General features: G+C 44.1%; 1 protein-coding gene across 1 annotated transcript in view; it reads left to right on the forward strand.

Annotated features, from left to right (window-relative positions):
• CRISPLD2 (cysteine rich secretory protein LCCL domain containing 2) overlaps positions 1-20891 on the forward strand; it is a 46307-nt gene that overhangs the window by 16334 nt on the left and 9082 nt on the right. Inside the window, exons 3-13 of the mRNA XM_081924076.1 lie at positions 4152-4270; positions 6784-6916; positions 7061-7176; positions 9007-9107; positions 10205-10342; positions 11200-11260; positions 13202-13268; positions 14568-14698; positions 16003-16046; positions 18334-18406; positions 19382-19457. Coding sequence (XP_081780202.1) covers positions 4152-4270; positions 6784-6916; positions 7061-7176; positions 9007-9107; positions 10205-10342; positions 11200-11260; positions 13202-13268; positions 14568-14698; positions 16003-16046; positions 18334-18406; positions 19382-19457 — 1059 coding nt within the window. The remainder of the gene's footprint in view (positions 1-4151; positions 4271-6783; positions 6917-7060; positions 7177-9006; positions 9108-10204; positions 10343-11199; positions 11261-13201; positions 13269-14567; positions 14699-16002; positions 16047-18333; positions 18407-19381; positions 19458-20891) is intronic.

The following is a 20891-nucleotide window of genomic DNA, read 5'->3' on the forward strand; positions in this document are numbered from 1 at the left end:
GGGCTCTGTCATGGCCTCGCCTGGCCAAGCTGTGAAACTCAGGGTGGAGCTATGCTGATGAGGAGGGTGGGTCTACACTTGATGCTAAATGCCTCCCAATGAATTCTGGAGGAGAAAGTAAAGCTAGATGGGCTGTGAATATGGACCTGTTCAGCCCAATTCCCTCCCCAGAGGGTCCCTGAATAACACAGAGGGCCAGTGTGTTGTGCTGGACTTCAGATAAGGAGGCCTCGGTTCAAATTCCTGCTCAACCATGAAGTCCACTGGGTGGTCTTGGGCCCATCAAGATGGGAGTCCCTGATTCAGAAATGACATATTCTGGAAGAATGGAATGTATCTCAACCGGCTTGTTTGAATGTCTGTTATTGAAAGTGATGATGCATAGAACACAGAAAGCTGTTTTATAGGGGCCAGACCATTGGCCCATCAAGTTCAGTATCATCTGTACTGACTGGCAGACGCTGTCTAGGGTTTCATGCTGGAGTCTTTCCCAGCCCTGCCTGGAGATGCTGTGGATCAAACCAGGGACCTTCCACATGCGAAGCAGGTGCTCTACCACTGAGCCAAAGCCCTTTGACACACATCTAAGGCTATATACACCCAAGGTGCATTGCTCCTCACTCACCCTCCTCTCCCTCCCAGAGGCAATTTAGGTGGCAGGGTCACCATTTCTCATGTTTCCCTCATAAGAACCAGAGGTGAGTTTCTCACCTTCCAGGGAGAAAAGGAAGCACTGTTATTTTCTTCAAAAATATCACCTTAAAAATTAGATGTGGCGAAAACAGGAAAACAAATATTTTTAGCCTAGCAGCTTTCCAAGTCTTTTACTATTTGTCATCCAGGTTTTGTCAGTGAAAGAGGAATGTATAAATCCTTTCCAAGAAATTCTATTACACACAGACAGACAGACAGACAGACAGAAACACCCCCCCCCCAACACATTTATGTGGAAATCCTAAGGCTTTGGAATGCGTTTGACATAGGTCCAGTTTTCCACAGACTAACGAGTCAGAATGTGAATAAGTGTCCATGTACCCTACCTTATAGAGAGCAGTTCTCTCTTTGAAGGTGTCCTCTGTTTGAATGTCCTGTCTGCTCCATGCCTGGTTTAAGGTATATATTTTAAGATTTTATATATGGATGTTTTATGATGGCCTATATTTGTAATGCCTAATAAAGGTTTGGTGATGTAAGGTAGTTTAAGGTAAACAACACTTCAGAGGGGAGAGCAGGTGGGTCTTGATGTTGCCCACCGATAATTTGCAGCACCTTGCCAGCTGCCAACAGGGGAAGCACACTGGCCACAGTCTTCCTTGCTATGTTGCAAAGTCTCCTGTATGTATTTAAATAACTAATTCATTTAATTTATTTTAAAGCACTTATAAGCCACTTAATCTTTTTATAATAAGTGGCATACAATGTGAAAGAAACAATATCATTAAAACAAAAGTACAACCTAAAACCAGCAAAACCGCAACATAAAAGCATATAAAAATGAAAAATAAAATAGGAATTGAGGGATTTATTTCATTTGCATCTAAATGTATAAATTAGCGTATGCCAATATTATGCAATTTGGCACCTTCTTTATTCTTTTTTTTAAGTACTGTAATGGGTTTTCTCTTTTTGGGGGTGATGTTGATGTGTAAAGGACTACCCTAATTAGGAAGCCAAATTCTGTGATGCTACAACAAAGAAGGCCGGTGTGCAGGAGTTGGAAAGATTTTGTTTGCTCCATGGAGGCTCAGAGCCTCCAAAAGATCTGCTTTGTGGGCTAAATTTGAGAGATGAGTGGGGTTGCCCCCCTCAAGGCAGTCTGTGCACTTCACCCATCTCCCCACTTAAAGCAAAGGGCTTTAACTTCTGAGATTAAATCCTGCTGTCTGGGCTGCAGGATCCTATTCCCTGCTGGAAGCAGGTGCTGTGGCTGATGCAGGATTAATAAATACACCGTCTTCCCACACATCAGCCAATGTCAGCTGATGGGCGAGTGGGCATGATTTATTGTGGCAAAAGCAATTCAAGTGTTTCATGGAACCTGATGGGAAACATGGTCCAAAAACATCTGGAGGGCCACATGTTACCCATCCCTGGAGTGCCTTTCAGGTACTTGGCATGGCTCTTCTAGAGTCTTTTACACACACACACACACACACACACACACACACACACACACACAATTATAATCTTTGCAATGAAAGCTAAGATCCTCAGGATGTTAAATTGGGTGTGATCTCTTGCTCTCCATAATTTAGTGGCCAGGTGCACGAAAGACACGGTGTCCCCGTCGTGTGCAGTCTCCAGCTGCAAATCTATTTAGAATCACAGCTTCAGTTACGGCTGGGCAGACAGCAGGCGGTTCCAATGCTTATGAGGGCAGAAATGGCCCTGCTGCTTCTCTGAAAGTAAACACGCAGCTGAGATGTATTTTCCTTGGCTTTTGGGTTCCTTGCAGCTCAGCATTGTAGCAGCAGCAGCAGCAGCAGCAGCAGCAGCAGCAGAAGACAGGCTAATGTCTATTTACTCATCCAGCATGGTTACAGCTTCATGTTTTGCTTTCGCTCGGTGTGCTTGTCTCATGTGTTCCCTGCCCCCCTTTTTTCCTGGGGGCCATGAAGCCTATAAAAGAGTCTCACAGACCAAGCAGAAAGGCCAACTCTAAACGACTCTCCTGGGGCTGGCTCATAATCTGCCTTTCATCGAGTCATATTTACCTAATAGGACTTGGAAATCATCAGCGTTCACCTCTGGAATACAAACGGAGCTTTGAAGTCCTTTGTGTTTCAGTGCAAGCAACACACAAGCCAGTGAATCCTTGGTGCTTTTTTTCGGTCCAGGAGCTGCTCCGGAGAGGGGATTAGCAATCGCAAATGATTTTATTTTCTGCACGCCCATAGCAAATGCTTCCAACTAGAGCTGGTGCTAATTTGATGCGCGTTGCAAGAACATGTGTTCTTGGCTTGAGTTTAACAAATCCCCCTCCCCAACTCCTCACCATGCTTTGGCTCAGAAAAGTTACACGATCTAAGCATGGGATGTACTTAAATGACCCAAACACAACGCAGGGTTGCCAGAAAGCCAGGTACTTTTACCTTGTCTTGGCATGGGCTTGGTTTACATTTATGTTGAACCAATGATTCGATGCTGCACTGCCAGTTTTATATGCCTGTGAAACACCTCTTTTCTTCTAAAGAAGAAAACAGTCCCAGTAAAGCCGAACTCAGTGCTATGTCCCAATTAGCACTCTAGCCCAAGCGTGATGATGATGATGCTTATAGCACAGGACTGGGGACCCTGTGATGCTCTGGTTGTTGTAGGACTCCCAGCCAGCATGGCCAGCAGTCAGGGATGATGGGAACTTTAGCAGAGCACTAGTTTCCTCATCATCCCTGTGTTATCATAAAAGTCAGTTCCCTTGGGGGGAAAAGGCACCAACCTTCCCATAATTTCCATTGTAGTCACCATATGATGCCCATAACTATTTCATTATTTCTCCGCAATTACAATTTATTTCCACTAAAGAAGAAAAAGAAATTATGGGATGGATTTTTTGGGGGGCCAGCAATTCCTCCCTAATGCAATGCATTTCTGTAAGTCATTTTCACAAAGAGCCAATGGTGGGCAGGATCAGAGCCAGCGACAGGCAGAGCCAGCTGATTCCAGTTTTGTTCCAACCTGCTTCCTGCTGAGTTCTACAAGGAGTAGTGCTGAGACGGAGGAGGGGGGAGCTAACAGGCAGTACCACCTCTGGACTGGTTGTTAAGCAAGATGGCTGGGCAGGTGGATGCAAACTGAGGGTGGACTGAGATTGGTGGGTCAGTGCCCCATTCACACCAAAGGACCAGCCTCCACTGGTTCCAGTTCTTTCCCAGTCTTTCTGGTGTTCAGGCTGCAAGTGCTAGTCTTCCTGCATGACCTCTAAACAGTTAAAGCAACCTTTCCCCACAAACTGGACAGGATGCCCAATATGGAAATAACATCACGGTATAAGCACTTCTTCTTTTCCTGGAATGCAAGGATGCTCTGCAACATTCCGTACTGAGACACACTTGATGTGTTGCTTCTTTGGGTTTAATTCTGAGGCTTGGTTGGAAAATGCCACCATCTTCATTTTGCCTCCTCTAATGCCTTTCTGTCTTTCTTCCACATAGAGATGGGACGATGAGCTGGAGAGATCGGCCGAGTCCTGGGCCCATGAATGCATTTGGGATCATGGGCCTGCCACCCTCCTTAGGTCTATTGGTCAAAATCTGGCTGTCCACTGGGGCAGGTAAGATGTGTTAATTGTCTTATGGTGTCTGTGCTTGCTGCCCTGAGCTCCTTTGGGAGAAAGGGTGGGATAAGAATTTAACTATGAACAGAGATAATGAATGAATCTAAGATGGCTACCAAGCCAAGCAAGGCACAGTTATACACATATCTACTCATGAGCAAGCCCCATTGAATTCAATGTGATTTACTAGTACGTAGTTAAGTGGTTGTAGTATAGAAGCTTTTAGACCACGCCCATATGGCAAATTTACAAGTGTGTAGGCAGTTCGAAAGCACGTCAAAGTGCAAGTAGATAAATAGGTACCGCTCCAGCGGGAAGGTAAACAGCATTTCCGTGTGCTGCTCTGGTTCGCCAGAAGCGGCTTAGTCATGCTGGCCACACAACTCAGAAGCTGTAGGCCAGCTCCCTCGGCCAATAAAGTGAGATGAGTGCCGCAACCCCAGATTTGGCCACGACTGGACCTAATGGTCAGGGGTCCCTTTACCTTTATCTTTAGGCAGGGGAAAATGCCATAGGAAGGTTTATTCTAAATACAGGTCTTCTCTCCACACACTCTTCCTATCAATAGAGCCTCTGCATGTGTTGAGCTTCATTCATCAATGGAAACTTGTTTAGTTTCCCACTGCCAATGCGCAGCTTTTAGATGCTCCCCTCCTGGTCTGTGGCAGTGGCTCAACCATGCAACAGGGAGCAGCATTTAAATGTCTCTGATATGTATCCTGGTCTAAATGCCTGGACCATTCATACTCCAGGATTGCAGAGCTATTGTTGGCACACACATTTGCTGTGTGTGTGTGTGTGTGTGTTTATTACTCTGTGCTGCATGAATTTTCTCCATTAGGAAGAGTGCTGGTGATGTGTTGCACGCAGGGAAATGGTCCAAAAAGAAGCAGAAAGCCAGTAGCAAGACAGAAGCCAGGGCAGAGTTTTCTGTAACCTACAGAAATCCATATTTGGTGACAGAACACGACGTCCAAATGGCTAAGCTCCTTAATCCTTAGTGTCAACCCATGTCCTGTTAGGCTCTGTACTCCCCACTTTGGGATTATTCCCTGATTGTGAGCACATAACATGGACTAAGCGGGAGCGTACTTTCCATAATCCCAGTTGAAGGCTTCATCCTAACACTGCACTGGGCAGGGTAAGAAATCATGCTTGTTGATGCAGCTGAATGTTTTTGCCAGCTCCTAATTTGAAGAACTGGCTGCCAACTGGAGAGTGGGCTGAGCTCCACTCCCTACTTTCAATTCAGGGTTTATATATTCCACTTCCCACACAGCCTAATGGTGAGGTTGTTATTTATTTTGCTACACCTGCAGCCTGGTGAAAAGAGAGAGTCCCTGAGTTTCTGAAGAGATTTTACTTTCTCTTCACTCATGTCCCCATAGAATGAGAGGGCTCCTAAAAAGAAACAGCAGGGGAGATTTCATGCTCAGAACTTTATAATGCAACTCACTTTGAATCCCATTTTTAAGGGGGGAAATTCCATTCTGCTCAGTTGCTAAAAGTCACCAGTCCCAACCTGCCCACACTTATACCATTCTGGAGTCAGTCCAGGGTTCATCTCCACTTCTTTTCCCAGCAAAGTGGCATATAAAAAAACCTTATGGAGAAATTCTTGGTGCATCTCTTGCAAGATGGGAAACAGGACGCTAGGCTAGACTGGCCCTGGTCTGATCCAGCTGGGCCTTTCTTCTGATGTGGATTCTTGGCAGTGCGGGAAAGGTACTCTGCCATAAATACTCAAGAGAGGCAATGGTATTCTCTCCCCAATTAAGAACACAAGAAGAACCTGTAGGACCAGGCCAATGGCCCATCTAGTCTAGCATCCTATTCTAATGGTAGCCACCCAGATGCCAGATGCACTCATGCAACACGCAGCAACTAGTATTCAGAAGCATGAGTGAACTCCGACTGTGGAGGCAGAGCATAGCCATCATGGCTGGTAACCATTGATTGCCTTCTCCACAAATTTGTCATCTCCTCTTTGAAAGCCTTCCAAGTTGGAGGCCACCACTGCTTCCTGTGGGAGTGAGTGCCATAGTTTAACTAGGTGCTGCAGGAATAAAAAGTAAAGGACCCCTGACAGTAAAGTCCAGTTGCAGATGACTTTGGGGTTGCGACGCTCATCTCACTTTTACAGGCTGAGGGAGCCAGCATTTGCCTGCAGACAGTTTTTCCAGGTCATGTGGCCAGCATGACTAAGCCGCTTCTGGCACAACGGAACACCGAAACCAGAGCAGCGCACAGAAACGCTGGAGCAGTACCTGTTTATCTACTTGCACTTTTTGGTGTGCTTTTGAACTGCTAGGTTGGCAGGAGCTGGGACTGAGCAATGGAGCTTACCTCGCCATGGGGATTCGAACCGCCAACCTTCTGATCGGCAAGCCCAAGAGGCTTAGTGGTTTAGACTGCAGCACCACCCGCATCCCTTGCTGCAGGAATAGGCGCTGCCTTTTATCTGCACCAAATCTTCCACCAGAACTGGAACATATCTTTGTTTTCCTTAGGTATCGCTCTCCAGCTTTCCATGTCCAGTCTTGGTATGATGAAGTGAAAGATTATACCTATCCCTATCCCCATGAATGTAATCCCTGGTGTCCAGAGAGATGTTCAGGACCGATGTGCACCCACTACACACAGGTAAGGGAAGCGGGACGGGGCTTCTGTTGGAACTTGCTGCTTCTTGTTACAAGTCTGCCAGAAGTGGGCAGATGTGAAAATGCTAGGGGACTGATCTCGTGTGGCAAGTGTTGACATCATTTGTGCCCTTGTGCCCATTTGCAGGTTGTCTGGGCAACGACAAATAAGGTTGGCTGTGCTGTGAACGTCTGCAAAAGGATGGACGTGTGGGGCCAAATCTGGGAGAATGCTGTCTACCTGGTCTGCAACTACTCTCCTAAGTAAGGAATTGGGAACGGGGTTATAGATTCCTTTCTGTTCTCCTTTAAAGGGGAATCTAACAAATTTGGGTTTTCTGAAACAACATGTGAACTGAAGCACAGCGATCCTTTGAAATTCACACTTTTCTGAATGTTGCAATGCAATTCTCCAGCCAAGTAATATGCACAAAAGGAGGGTAAAGACTGCATATATTAGTGAAAAGAATACGTAAAAATGCAATTGATTAGGTGCCAAAATGTGTGTGTTATAAGGGGGTGATGAATTTTCATGATGACTTTTGTTTTCAAAAAACCCACAAACAGATGTGGATATGTGGAGAGCTGAACTTAAGGTTGGAAAGATGAGAATTTGATAGGTACTGATTCACCTGTCCCTATAAGGGATACAAGTTGAAGTAATTGCAGTTTTGTGCATATTTTGTCTCAGTTGGCAGCAACTGGGCAGGCTATTTCCAACTGTCTCTCTGGTTATGAGGAATGCCAAAGCCCAATGGGTCAGTTAGGGACAGCGGCACTGCTGGTGACATAAAAGACAGGGAATTGTATCCAATGTAATGCTAAGTTAAAGTCACTTAGTGGTATACTTATCTGCTGGCCAGATAAGTGTTGCACCAGCAGAACATTGTTGTGCAAGCAGATAATCAGATTGCTGGTAACTTCGTTGCCTAGAGCAACTTTTACATTCAATTTCTCTGTTGCACAATATTTAAAGTCACCTGTCTGCTGGAGCAAGAGCCCGCCCTCATGCTTGCAAACACTGGAGAACACTGGAGACAGCCCCATAGTGTAAAGACCAATGTTGAACACCAGGCTGGGTTGAGGAAATGTAATCAGTTTTGGACCCCACCAATGCTTCCATCACTTAAGAATATAAGAGGAGTCTGCTGGATTACACCAATAGCCCACCTAGTCCAGCATCACAGTGGCTGGTCAAATGTCTATGGGAAGCCTGCAAGCCAAACATGAGCACAACAGCACTCTGCTCACCTGTGATTCCCACCAACTGGCACCCAGAAGCCTAATACCCCTGACAGTGGAGGTAGAACAGAGGCATCCTTAATCCGAACCTTGAACAGGCCCTCTTGTGGGCTTGTTTGTAACAAAATGGCAGCTCCTGCTCCTTTGAATGTTTTGAGAAGTGTGTTTCTGGACAGGCGTGGTTCAAACGTAGGTCTCTCGCCTCTCCTGAAGACAAATTTGGTGCTGAGTGATTTCTGCCCAGTAAGGATGAGTGGGTTAGCATGAAGGAAACATTGTGTGAGTCTGATGTTCCCAGACACTGGCAATTTGTCTGGCTCACACATCACAGCTAGTATTTTGGATCTCTTGGAAGACTCTTCGGAAGCTCTCCAGGATGGGGAATGGAACATGTTCCTGAGTGGGGAAGACCTGAACATCCGTGCTAAGTTCCTCCAGCCACCTGAATGTCCTGTGAGGAAAGAAATGGAGGCAGCCTTGACTAACGGCTTTGTGGAACTAGTGAGGGGGTGCCAGTGGGAAAAGCCCATCAGTGACTAGCTGGTTGTGAGGTAAAAAGGCAGCTTCACTTCTGGACTCTGCCAAGTTATTGCTAGAGTGCTGCTCAACTATACATTTGTGGAAGGGAGTAATCTTTTCCCATATTTACAGTAATCTATCAATGAGTAAGTACAGTAAGGACATTCAGTTCTTCCATAGCTCCACGGTGCTTAGAGGCCTCAGGAGGGTAAAGATCCAGGCAACTGGCCTGGAACAGCCCAGTGAAGCAACTGCATATGTTAAAGTGTGGAACAGAGGATGCTTGAGAGAGGAGGAATTAAGGAACTTTCAAAATGTGTGCTCACTTTTCAGAGGCAACTGGATCGGAGAAGCCCCTTATAAAAACGGCAGGCCGTGTTCTGAATGCCCGCCTAGCTATGGAGGAAGGTGCCAGAATAATCTCTGTTACAAAGGTACGTGGTTAAGTAGTTTGCAAGATGTCAATAGAATTGGCATATGCTAATGCATATGCATAGATAAAAATGGAGAACTGTATTTCCCCTTTAAGGCTGTGACCAAAGGGATGGAGATCTGTTTGCTTGCTCAGTTTGCTGTTCAACTGCTTGCTGTTGATGGGTTAGCTTCAAGGACCACCTGTTCTCTCTTTGTACGGTTCTGACCCCACAGTCAGAGGAAGTAATGTTCTGAATGCTAGTCACTGAGAGCCATGGATGCGGAGGGGCAGTGTGCTTGTGCTCAGGTTTCTCACAGACATCTGGTTAGCCACTGTGAGAAGAGGATGGTGGACTAGATGGGCTGTATCAATGTTAGTCCTACCCAGAGTAGATACACTGAAATGATTGGACACAACCAACTCAGGCTCATCAATTTCAGCGGTTTTACTTTGAGTAGAACTTTGCCAGTGGCAACACAATGAATGCCAGGGTTACTGGTGTGCAGTGGGCTGGCTTCTACACCCAACTCACACACCCTTCTCTAGCCCCTATCTAGGAAAGCACAAATCACAATCAGAGATCCAGGGCACATTGCCGGCCAGGCAAAAATACTCCCAGAGGGTGCAAAGCGGGGCCAATAGGGATTGTGGCCTTGGAAGATAAATGGGTATGCCTTGAGGGCTGGACAGAGAGGCATAGAGGTCTCCATTTGATGCCTGCCCCCACGCATGAGGTTCCCTATGCCTGGGCTAATCAGATAGTAATTTTTATATTTGTACAGGTCTTGTTTGTCACTTCAAACTCTGGTCAAAGCCACACTATAAATATAAAACACATGGCTTTCCCCAAAGAATCTTGGGATCTGTAGTGTACTATCCGCAGAGGTGCTGTGTTGGTGTGGATGTGACCTTTAGAGGAGAACGACCCACTTTCCCCTTCTGTTTGCTTTGCATTTTAAGCTTGCAAGCAGGAGCGAACTTCTAGGCAATGCAGCCAACCCCCCTAAGTAAATTAAAGGGAGCAGTCACTCCATCCCCTGCACCTCCACCACCTGCCCCACTGACCTTAAATATTAACAAGATGCTTTTTCTTTCAACCTGCTGGGGTGAAAAAAGATGATGGTTACGTCCAAAAACCCGAGACCGAAGAGACCAACGAAGTGGAGACGCCCCAGGTGTCGGACAGCAAACCTGTGTGGAAGCCCAAAGCCACAAAACCTGTGAAAGAAAAGCCAACCACTGTGTCTTACATGAGTAAGAGAGCATTACTGTCTCCCTCTCCTAAGTTTCAAGATGCTTTTGTTTATATATATATATATATATATATATATATATATATATATATATAACCTGAAAGGGATTTTTTTTATTTAAATAATTTTTATTAAATTTCATATTTCCAAATTAAACACATCAAATCAATTAGTCCAAATTATAACAATACATATCATCAGTTACAGATAGGTAGCCGTGTTGGTCTGCCATAGTCAAAACAAAAAAAATTCCTTCCAGTAGCACCTTAAAGACCAACTAAGTTAGTTCTTGGTATGAGCTTTTGTGTGCATGCACACTTCTTCAGATACATATCATATAATCCAATACATATCATATAATCCAATTGTTTTCCAAATTGTAAATTTTTGTGGGGGGTACCCAAGCTTCTTGATTGGCAGGAGTCCAATCCTCGAATATTTGTTCTGCTTCCATATTAAGAATGATGTTTCCAGTCTCTTCTTCTCAATACTTGTCATTACTCATTTTCCTTTCCATTTTCCTCTGATATGCTCCGCAAGTGGGTTGAAAAAGACAGTCTTATTTGTATTTCTGTGTGGGCTTTGTGCTGCTCTCTCCTGAAAGGGAATTTTTTGTCACCTGTAGCTTTTTAAAGAGAGAACCCCCTTAAAGCATCTAGGCCGAGGCTGGGGAAGTTGTGGCCCTGCAGATCTTGTTGGACTCCAACACCCATCACCAGCATAGCCAGTGGTCATGGATGATGGGAGTTATAGTCTAGCAATGGCTTGAAGACTTCATCTACACAAGTGTGACCATGTGGATATCTGTTACAGTACTTGCCCTGCTGATGGCTCTGTATTTCCTCTTCCCCCTTCCAGCACAAGTGATCAAGTGTGACACCAAAATGAGGGATAAATGCAAAGGATCGACATGCAACAGGTAATCACCCCCTCCCTCCTTTCCCCACCTTGCTGGGAAAGCAGAGGCCTCACCCTTGGCAAAGTCGCACTATATTTTCAAAGCAAAAGATGGGCTGTGCTCTGTTTGCTGTGACACGGATCCAGTGGCTGTGTAGAAGCTTCTTGTCCATGAAGCCAGCCTTTCAGGGCCCGTTCATGCAAATGACGCAGCCAAATTCAGCCAAGATTATGGGGCCTCAGTTGATTTCGTGTAAGTGCCTGCAATGTGTAACCCGCAGTTCCCAAAGTGGCCAACACTGTTTGGCTAATGTTGGCACTGACCTTTCAGCACCCTCGCTCCAGCAATGTTTACTTATCTCAGCTGGACCATCAATTGCCTCCACCCACCAAGCCTGCGTGTGATGGTTTTAGTTTAAGTACAGTACAGTTTATCACTTGGGGTTTTTTTGAGGGGGGGGGTCGGGGACGGGGAGAGTAGCATGCCAAATCCAAACCAAACATTGGTATTAAAGAGAGGGTTGTTCGAAAATGTAGAGTGGGGATGGTGTTCCATTTTTATGCATTGCTTTTTTTTGTTATTGTTTCTCCTTAAAAACGTGGGTAGTTCAAATGAGGTTAGTAAAGCTGCACAACATTTAATTTGCAAATCAGTGGAGTCTGAGTACTTGCTTTCGCAACATAGCCCACACTCAGTCTAGATCTATTGCATTATTATTTTTTTGCCCCTGAAAAGTGCTTCTTGAAAAACTGGTTTTGTTCCAAAAATAAAAACTCATTGCAGGTAGACCTTACCGTGCGTCCATTTAAATCACTGGTCAGTAAGAATTGATTTAAATCACTAGTCAGTAAGACTTGATTTAAATCATTTTATTTTTTTTACAGAAAGACTCATTCTTGCTGGTGTAATCTTAATATTTATAACCAGATGAAGGTTTCATTTTTGGAAAAATTAATTTTCAAAGTAGTTTTTACAGTTATATCAAAAATTACTGATTTGGTTATATTATTAGAAATACAAATACAGGTAATTATGAAATTATTATTTATATTTGGACAACTTTTCTGCTGTACTTTATTGGAAGGAGAAAAACAATCATTTCCTTAATAACAATTTGAACAACTTATTTAACTAAAACAATATCATTATAGCATATGTATCCATGTTTGTTAACTGATATGGTTAAATGATTAAAAAACAAACAAACTTGGACTGAATTTCAGCACACATGAAAACTTAAAAACAAATTCTTATTTCCTGATGAATAGCCTTTGGACTATAACGTAACTCAAATAGAAAACTATCTTTAGAAAGATTTTTCCTCCAAAAGCATTTTATTTTAGAAACCCGATTTAAATAAAATCCAATTTTTTGATATTTTAAAATAAAAAAATCATTGATTTTTATCCACCCTGGTGTGTACACAGCCCCTGCCCACTGTATGTTGATGAAGCTTGCAAAAGCCATTTTGGTGGTGGTGTTGTTTTGTGGGGGCAGGGGACAGATTTGATTATCTGACTTGGTGGTCTTCCCCATTTGTCTACCTCCATAGAACTTTGTCCATCAGTTCTATATACCTAAAACTTCTAAAGACAGAGTGAGCTTGCAGTCTGATCCAAGTCATGATCCTCTTGGAATCCTAGTTTTGTGGGTTCCGCCTCTATCCCTAATCAAGACCCACAAGTCAAAGCTGGTAACAGGTGCATATCCATTCCTAACATGCATTGCACCCAGAACATGACCCCATTTCAGGGGAAGTTTTTATTTTTGGGGGGTTCAAAGAAGGAGGAAAAATGAATGGAGGGAGGAACAAGAGAGAGACAGAGAAGAATGGGCAAGTCAGAATGTATGATAAAAATAAAAAGTGGGTTCTCTGTTTCAGGCTGGGTCTACAGATAGTTCCAAAAAGCTTGAAGACTATTACATGGCTAACTATACTCATTTTATTTTATTTTTTGCTAGATACCTGTGTCCTGCTGGCTGCTTGAACAATAATGCAAAAGTGTTCGGAACCTTCACCTATGAAAGCGTAAGTAATAAAGTAATAAACAGAGAGATACTTGCAAGTCCCCAAAAATGGAGGATAATGATGTGCCTTAGTGATGTGATGATAGAACCACCAGGCATACTCACTCTGGATAAAAGCCAAGCACACAATCACAGCCTTGTGTTCTGTGTAGTTGGCTTTCAGTACAATAGAGCCACTCCCATCATACAGTGTTTAATTAGTTCTTACCTGTAAAAAATAAATAAATGCATGATGTCTGGCCTCCAAAACTGGGATGTCTGCAGAATGAAGAAGCTCCAGATTCTGTTGGAGCTCGAAATTCTGCTAGACATCATGCATCACTAGCTAGGCCTTACCCTGGCTCTATCTAGACAGATACTGCTCTAGCTTACTCCTGATTAGTCACATTCCTCTTGGCTCTGTCTCTAATAATGGCAAACATTTTATATAAGAAATATATGAGCCATACCCTTCAACAAAAACTTCCAGGGCAATGTACAATTTAAAGACTATTATTGTAATAAGAAAACTAAAATTAAAAGATCAACAATAAAACCAAAACACAGAAACAGTAGCATTCATTTAGTGATCAGCAAATAAAAATCAACAATTTTTACATTCCACCCTTTGAAGTCCAGGTTTCCCTTGTACTCGTTCCAATCCGTGTGTGTGTGTGTGTGTTAGTATTTTGAAAATCAATGTTGTCAGCTATGCTCCATATTAATTGTGGCTTGTAGGCTATGAATGGCAAATGCCACTAGATCAATTCAGGATTTTGAGACAGCGCTGTGGGTTACAAGATTGCTGCCATAGGGACATGGCACAACACAAAATGGCTTTCAGATCTAAAAGAGCAGAAAAAGAGGGCCACAAATTGATGCAATCATTGGAAAAAAGCATCTTCATCAATCACCACTACACTCACTCATAGAGAGAAACTCTTTCAGCCTCTCCTCTGTTCAGAACTAAAGGAAGGGATGGTGTTCTGGAATCTGATGGCACATGGGCATGTTTAGGGGGATGTATTCGATGTGGGAAAAGGTGAGCCAGAACAAACAGAAACTGAGCAGGAAGAGCAAACAGTCTCCCATACATTACAGATTTTTTTTTGGGGGGGGGGGAGAATATTTATTGAGGCCTTTTCCAGGTGCCATAGGGGGGTACTGGAGGGCACCGTGGCACCCAAAGGCACTGCATTGATGACCCCTGCTCTGGATTAATGACAGACTGCTACCAAAAATGCAAGCTATTTATCAGCTAGGAAGAGTCTTACAAATAAACTCTATTAAATGTCTTCTGTAAAAATAATGTTCCTTGCAGTCATCCAGTATATGCCGGGCTGCCATCCATTCTGGGGTGCTGGATAACAGAGGAGGCCTGGTAGACATCACCAGGAAAGGCAGAGCAGATTTCTTTGTGAAGTCTTCAAGAAATGGCATCCAATCATCAAGGTAATTTACCGCGGGGGGAAATCTGAGCAGTAAATATTCTGGGTGATGGTTTTGGTGGGATCAGATTTTTACTTGGACCTGATGCATTCACCAGTTGGTTTCTACATTTACTGAGCTGCCTGGAAGGCTCTGTAGTCAAGGGCATATGGACATCACAAGATTGATCTAGCCAGATCTAGCCCAGGATAGTGTTTACTTACAATGGCCAGCCAGAAGACTCTGGGAAGCCTGCAAATAGGGCTTGAAAGAAGTAGCCTTCCCTTTATTCTGTTGCCCATGGGCAAATATTTGGAGGTATATTGCCACTGAATGTGGAGGTTCTGCTTAGATCTAATGGCTCATAGCCTTATCTTCTGTGAATTTGTTTACCCCCCCCTTTAAAGTATCTAAGCAATAGGGGGTGAATTCCATTGTGTTTTCTGCAAAAAACTACAGTGGTACCTCTGGTTACGTACTTAATTCGTTCCAGAGGTTCGTTCTTAACCTGAAACCGTTTTTAACCTGAGGTTCCACTTTAGCTAACGGGGCCTCCCACTGCCGCTGCACCACCGCCACTGCGCGATTTCTGTTCTCATCCTTAAGCAAAGTTCTTAACCCGAGGTACTATTTCTGGGTTAGCAGAGTCTGTAACCTGAAGCGTCTGTAACCTGAGATGCCACTGTACTTTCATCTGCCCATCCAGAATGTCCTGTCATTCAGTTTCACAGGAAGATTTTGAGTTCCAGTATTAAGAGAGAGGGGATAAATCAGGATCTGCAGAAGTGAAAGTCTAACTCCAGCTTCAGCAGTGATGCGCTTTAAGGAAATGCTGAGTCATGGCTATGTGTGTGACTTCCATTATCTTCTGATTGGTCCCTTCTTGGTCCCTTCTCCACCTATGAAATGGAGTCCCTGACATACTATGCTTAATTTGAGAAACCTGAAGTTTCAAACTTCAGACTCCTTTAGGGGTGGCCAAATGATCACAGAAAAATGGCCTGTTTCCTCTTCTGCCTTTAACTGCAATATAATTCAGAAAAATAAATAAATGCTGTTGAGTATTTTCATGGCATTAAATAGACAAACACACACTCCTGCTAGTGGCTGCAGGTCAACTTGTGATATGCCCAGCAGCAAGGGCTTGTTTAACAGTTACAAAATCTGGAATTTATGCATGCTCACTCTTTTATCCTGCCTACTTCCGATATCTAACAGATGCTGGTCCTCCTATAATGGTGCATGGAGATTTGATTTATTCAGTGCATATCTTTTAGTTAGAAACAGCCAGTTAATACTTTTTGTTTTCTGTCTTTTGCATTTCACAGTAAATTCAAACCTTCTAATTCCTTCATTGTTTCGAAAGTCACAGGTAAGTTTTCTTTATAGGGAGCCTATAATAGCTGGTAAGATACCATGCCATTCAGGGGTTTGTTAGGCATTGAAAAGCTTCCTAGAACTGTATATTATACTAGAACTGGCCTTTGGTTTACATCAAGGATGTGGGGGATGGGATCTGGCAGACAGGTCAGGCTGCTCTCTCCCCCACCACTTGTGGGCCAGGTTTGACAGGTGGACTTGTGGGGGCTGAACAGGGGATCTTGCAGCGAAAACAGCACTCAAAAGACAGCTTCTCTTGATCCAACAATCAACTTATTGTCAGGTGTTGCTGAACCCATTTCAAAGCTCCAGTCAAGAATGCCACTTGGTGAATGACAATTCCCTCACAGAGTTGTAGTCCCCAGAGTTCTCTGTGAAGAGGAAACGACTGTTAAACTAGGGTTGCCATATTTTTAAAAGGGGAAATCCAGGCACAAAGGTTGTTGAGCCCAGACACTGTTTCCTATTGCCATATTCCGGCTACGTCCGGGAAATTCCAGACGTATGGCAACCCTAGTTAAACCCCTCTTGCAGCACAGGGGTGTTTCTATTAACTCGCAGCACCCTTCACAAACTACAGCTCCCAGAGTTCTTTGGGGGAAGCCATGGCTGTACTATCATAGTCCTTTAAATGAATGCTGTGAAAGTAGCCACAATCTCTTCCATTATAATGATTTTCTGACGGCATCTGGCTGTCACTCATCTCTAAAATGAGATTAGGAGTGACCTACTTTGCAGAGGTGTTGCAAAGAATTACAGAAAACACGGTGAAGAGCATTATAAGTAAAAATTGTTGTCTAGGTGAAATAATAATGAAAATAATAATACTAACGAACATTGCTAGTTGCATTGTCAATCTGTGACAAGAAACAGCAAAGGAGCTGCTTTCAAAATCCCGGTTTTGATTAGGTTGGTCCAAAATGTGTCCTGCAATTTACTTTGAACTGAAACAATCTCTTCCTCTTGGCTTCCCCCGCCACCCCAGCCATCAAGATGTGAGTCTCTTTCATGTGCCTGTAAAAACAATATTCATAATTATGACAAGAGCAAAGCATGAAAGCTCCAAGAAAAAAAGAACACACACAAACACTCAAAAGCTAACTCTGGCATTGTCCTGAAACAGACCCATTTCCCATCCAGTTACAGTTCTGATCCAGGCTAAACACAGCTTTTTGTGTGTGTGTGCCAGACCCCTGTTCGCCTGAACAAAGGCATTAGAAAGTTAGAGACGGAAAGGGGGGGGGGCAGAGGGACTTTCAAAAGCGATGCCATCAAAAGCCTTTTAAAGTTAGGATGCGACTTATAATCTGCCAGGAACAGACTGCAGACCGGACAGGACACTTACAAGGAAGAATGAGGCCACTTAAAAAAAAGAAAAAAACCCTTGGATTCCTTCCCTCCTTTTAAATGAAGGAATCTTTTTGCAGTTCAGCCGATCTCCAAGATAAAGACTCTCAAAAATGTCTCCTTTGTGTAAAACTGTTTGAAGAAAAGGGACTTGGATGTGCAGGGCTGGCATCTTTCAGCACTCTGCCTTCCAGCTGCTTCCAGGACCCTAACGCCCATTAAAGCACCAGCTGTCCTCCCTGGATGGCCCCTGAATTTTTCTTTGCTTCTGATCCTCAACAGTATCAGATATCTGGATTTAGCCTCCCTTTTAAATTTCCCACCATGCCCTTGGAGTTTGCGTCACTCTGGGGTCACCAAGGGAAATGTAAAAGGCGGCTGGACCCGGCTGGTTCACAGCAGCCAAGACAGGTTAGTTGACAGAAGGGGTCCACCAGATGATGCTTAATGGTCCTCCCTTACTAGTGATCCAGGGACAGCATGGGGTGTTTCATTTATCACTGACTGGCTAGCACAGGCATAGGCAAACTCCAGCCCCCAGATGTTTGGGACTACAATTCCCATCATCCCTAGCTAACAGGACCAGTGGTCAGGGATGATGGGAATTGTAGTCCCAAACATCTGGAGGGCTGGAGTTTGCCTATGCCTGGGCTAGCAGCCAAGACATCAACAGAGGCTGCTTTCCAATCAGCAACTGCAAGGCTTTCAAGGGGATGACTGAGCCACTCTGGAGCTCCTACTCAGGATCTATATTTCCTCTCTCTGCTTGATCCTGCTGCAGCAGCACCAGAGGACCCTTTGCCCAAGGACTTTTCACCCCTGGAACTGGTCCTCTTACTATGCAATGGGTGGTGTGTGCATGGGGAGTCTGTCTCAAGTGCTTCCTTCCATCCCATGGACCTCACAACTTGACCTTGTGTTCATTTCCACAGTGCAGACTCTGGATTGTTACACCACAGTAGCGGAGCTTTGCCAGTTCAAGAAACCAGCCACTCATTGCCCAAGGTAAATGCTTTGAGTTATACTTAGTGGGTATGAGTGGCCCAGGACTTCCCCTGCATGAGTCCCCATTGCAATGAAAGGGAAATTCATTTGTTTATTTACTCATATAAAATATTTATATGCCGCACTCTTGCAAAACATCAGGGTGGTGTTCAGCAACGCAGAAACATTAAAAGCACTAGGATGCAATCATAAAAATGAACAGCCACTCATAGGACATTTTAAACAATGGTATAAGCTTGTCAGCTTAAAAAAATATTCAAGAGACACCTGGAAGTCAAAAGCAAGACTGGTGAAAGCAGTGAGAAGGCTGGGAAAATGCACAACAAACAGCAGTAGCTGGTGGGATGGTTCTCTGGTGGGGACAGTCAGCACCACAGAGAGGAGAAACAGCTCCCTCACTGGGAGGTAAGTGAGTAGCAGGGGCTTTTCATTCAGTTCCTGATTGACTAGCAGCTCCCAATGTGGTAATATCTTCTGAAGCCGCTAGCCGGTCAGTAGCAACAGAGCTTGGAAGGTGCTGACTGAGCCAATCCTGCCTCCCTGCTGCCTCTCACCAGTCAGTGGTAAGGATTTCTCTTCCCCATCCGGCCCAGTAACTGCAAAAAAGTAACTGGTGACTCCCAGGAGCGAACTCCTTCACCAGCTGACAATGACTCTTGGTTTGATCCAGCAAGGCTGTTCAAATATATATATGTGCCAGGCAAATTTTGTAGGGTGGTGGGAGACAGGAGCTTCCTTCCTAAAAGCTCATTGTTGTAACATAAGGGGTAGCGAAGGTGGCTCTGTAGGTAAAGAGCTATTCTCGTACAGTGCCCTCCAGATATTGCTGGGCCACAACTCTCTCATCATCCCTGACCATTGGCCAGGCTGTCTGTGGCTCACAGGAGGTGGAGTCCAAAAACCTCCTAGGTGGAGTCCAAAAACTCATTGGCTGTCTGTGGTGCAAGATGCTCATTTCAATGCATTGCCTTTCAGGTCTTACTGCCCAGCTTACTGCAAAGATGAGCCATCCTACTGGGCACCGGTGTATGGCACCAACATTTACGCAGATGTAAGTAACCTTCTTTTCATCCTGCTTGGCAAAATGGGCTGTACATAAACAGTGGAGCTGTTGTGGCATTTTCGGCTTCTGTAGTTTTATGAATGACAGGGCACCTTCCACCGATCGTGCAAGTGAGACCACTTACGAGTGCTGTATATCACATCCAGAGTGCAAGCCAGGCTGTGTCTTTGAGAAATCTGAAGGCTTTCCTGAAGAGAGGCAGATAAAGCTGGATGAGGTTTATTCCTTCCATTTATTACCCAAACAATCTCAAAGTGGTTATCAATCAATCAATCAATCAATCAATCAATCAATCAATCAATCAGGGTGTTTTTACACATTGAGATGTGGCTGCAAACCTGCTTTCCATGTGATAAATGTAAGGTGGAGGCAGACTCATAGTTTATAGGCAAGTGACAGAATATGTAGTTCACCGGCAGCCAGAGGATTGCCAGAAGAGAATTCTCAGCCCTTTGGGAAGCCTACAGTTCCCAGGATTTCTTGAGTAAGTGGACAAAAATCTTGATATAGTCAATGTTAGAAGAGTGGTATCCTCTGTATTCTAACAGCATTGAGCTGGAACTAATGGTCATGCTGACTGGGCCTGAGAGGAGTTGTAGTTCGAAGCACCCAGAGGCCATTCATTTGGTGAAGGTTGGCATAGGGACATTACAGAGCAGGCCTGTAATTCTTATGATTCCTTGAACAGATAGAAAAACCATGAGATACTCTATACCAGAAGGTGAACATCCTCTGCATGTCTATAGCACAGAGGCTTAACTCACCAGGAGTTCTTAGGGCTCAGCAGAAGGAGCCAAAAACATTTATTCCCTGTTGAATTAGGGATGTGTTCAAGAACAACATCCATCTTGTTTGGAGACCACATCTTTGCTCTCCAAAATTGTTGGCTGGCAACAGAGCCTGACAGTGTTTAATCAACGTGTGGGTTGGCAGTGGAATAAAGTTACTACTGCACAGCTAGAATGGTCCAAATTATTTGATGATTTTGTTCCTACTGTAGAGCTTCTTGAATTGCGTTTTTAAAGAGGAGAAAAAGCCAAACAAAAATTGATGTTGTTTCCCTGCAAGGGATAAAGCTCATTTTGGACACTGTGTGGCTTTAGTATAAGATCAATTTCTTTGTATGAACTGGTTTCTTTTAAACTCCCCTTTAGATCCTAAGTTAGCACTCTTCTGCCAGATCTTCAGCAATGGGTTGAATGGAAGCATGGCTTCCCACCCAAATATGATTGCTCAACTGCCTTGGCTTTGGCAGTTATGAGTAGTGGACTTAATTGGATATAAAGTAGAAGTAGAGGATGGAAGGCTCGTCAGGGAAGGTTTGTGCTAAAGAAATATGTGCCAGTGTGCATAGTTATAGCTTGATGCCTACAGGATGAACTGATGATTGCACACAGTTTGGTCATGGCCTCATTCTGCCTA

Source organism: Podarcis melisellensis, assembly GCF_964234715.1.
Source record: "Podarcis melisellensis genome assembly, chromosome: 8".
In the NCBI taxonomy this organism is placed as follows: domain Eukaryota; kingdom Metazoa; phylum Chordata; class Lepidosauria; order Squamata; family Lacertidae; genus Podarcis; species Podarcis melisellensis.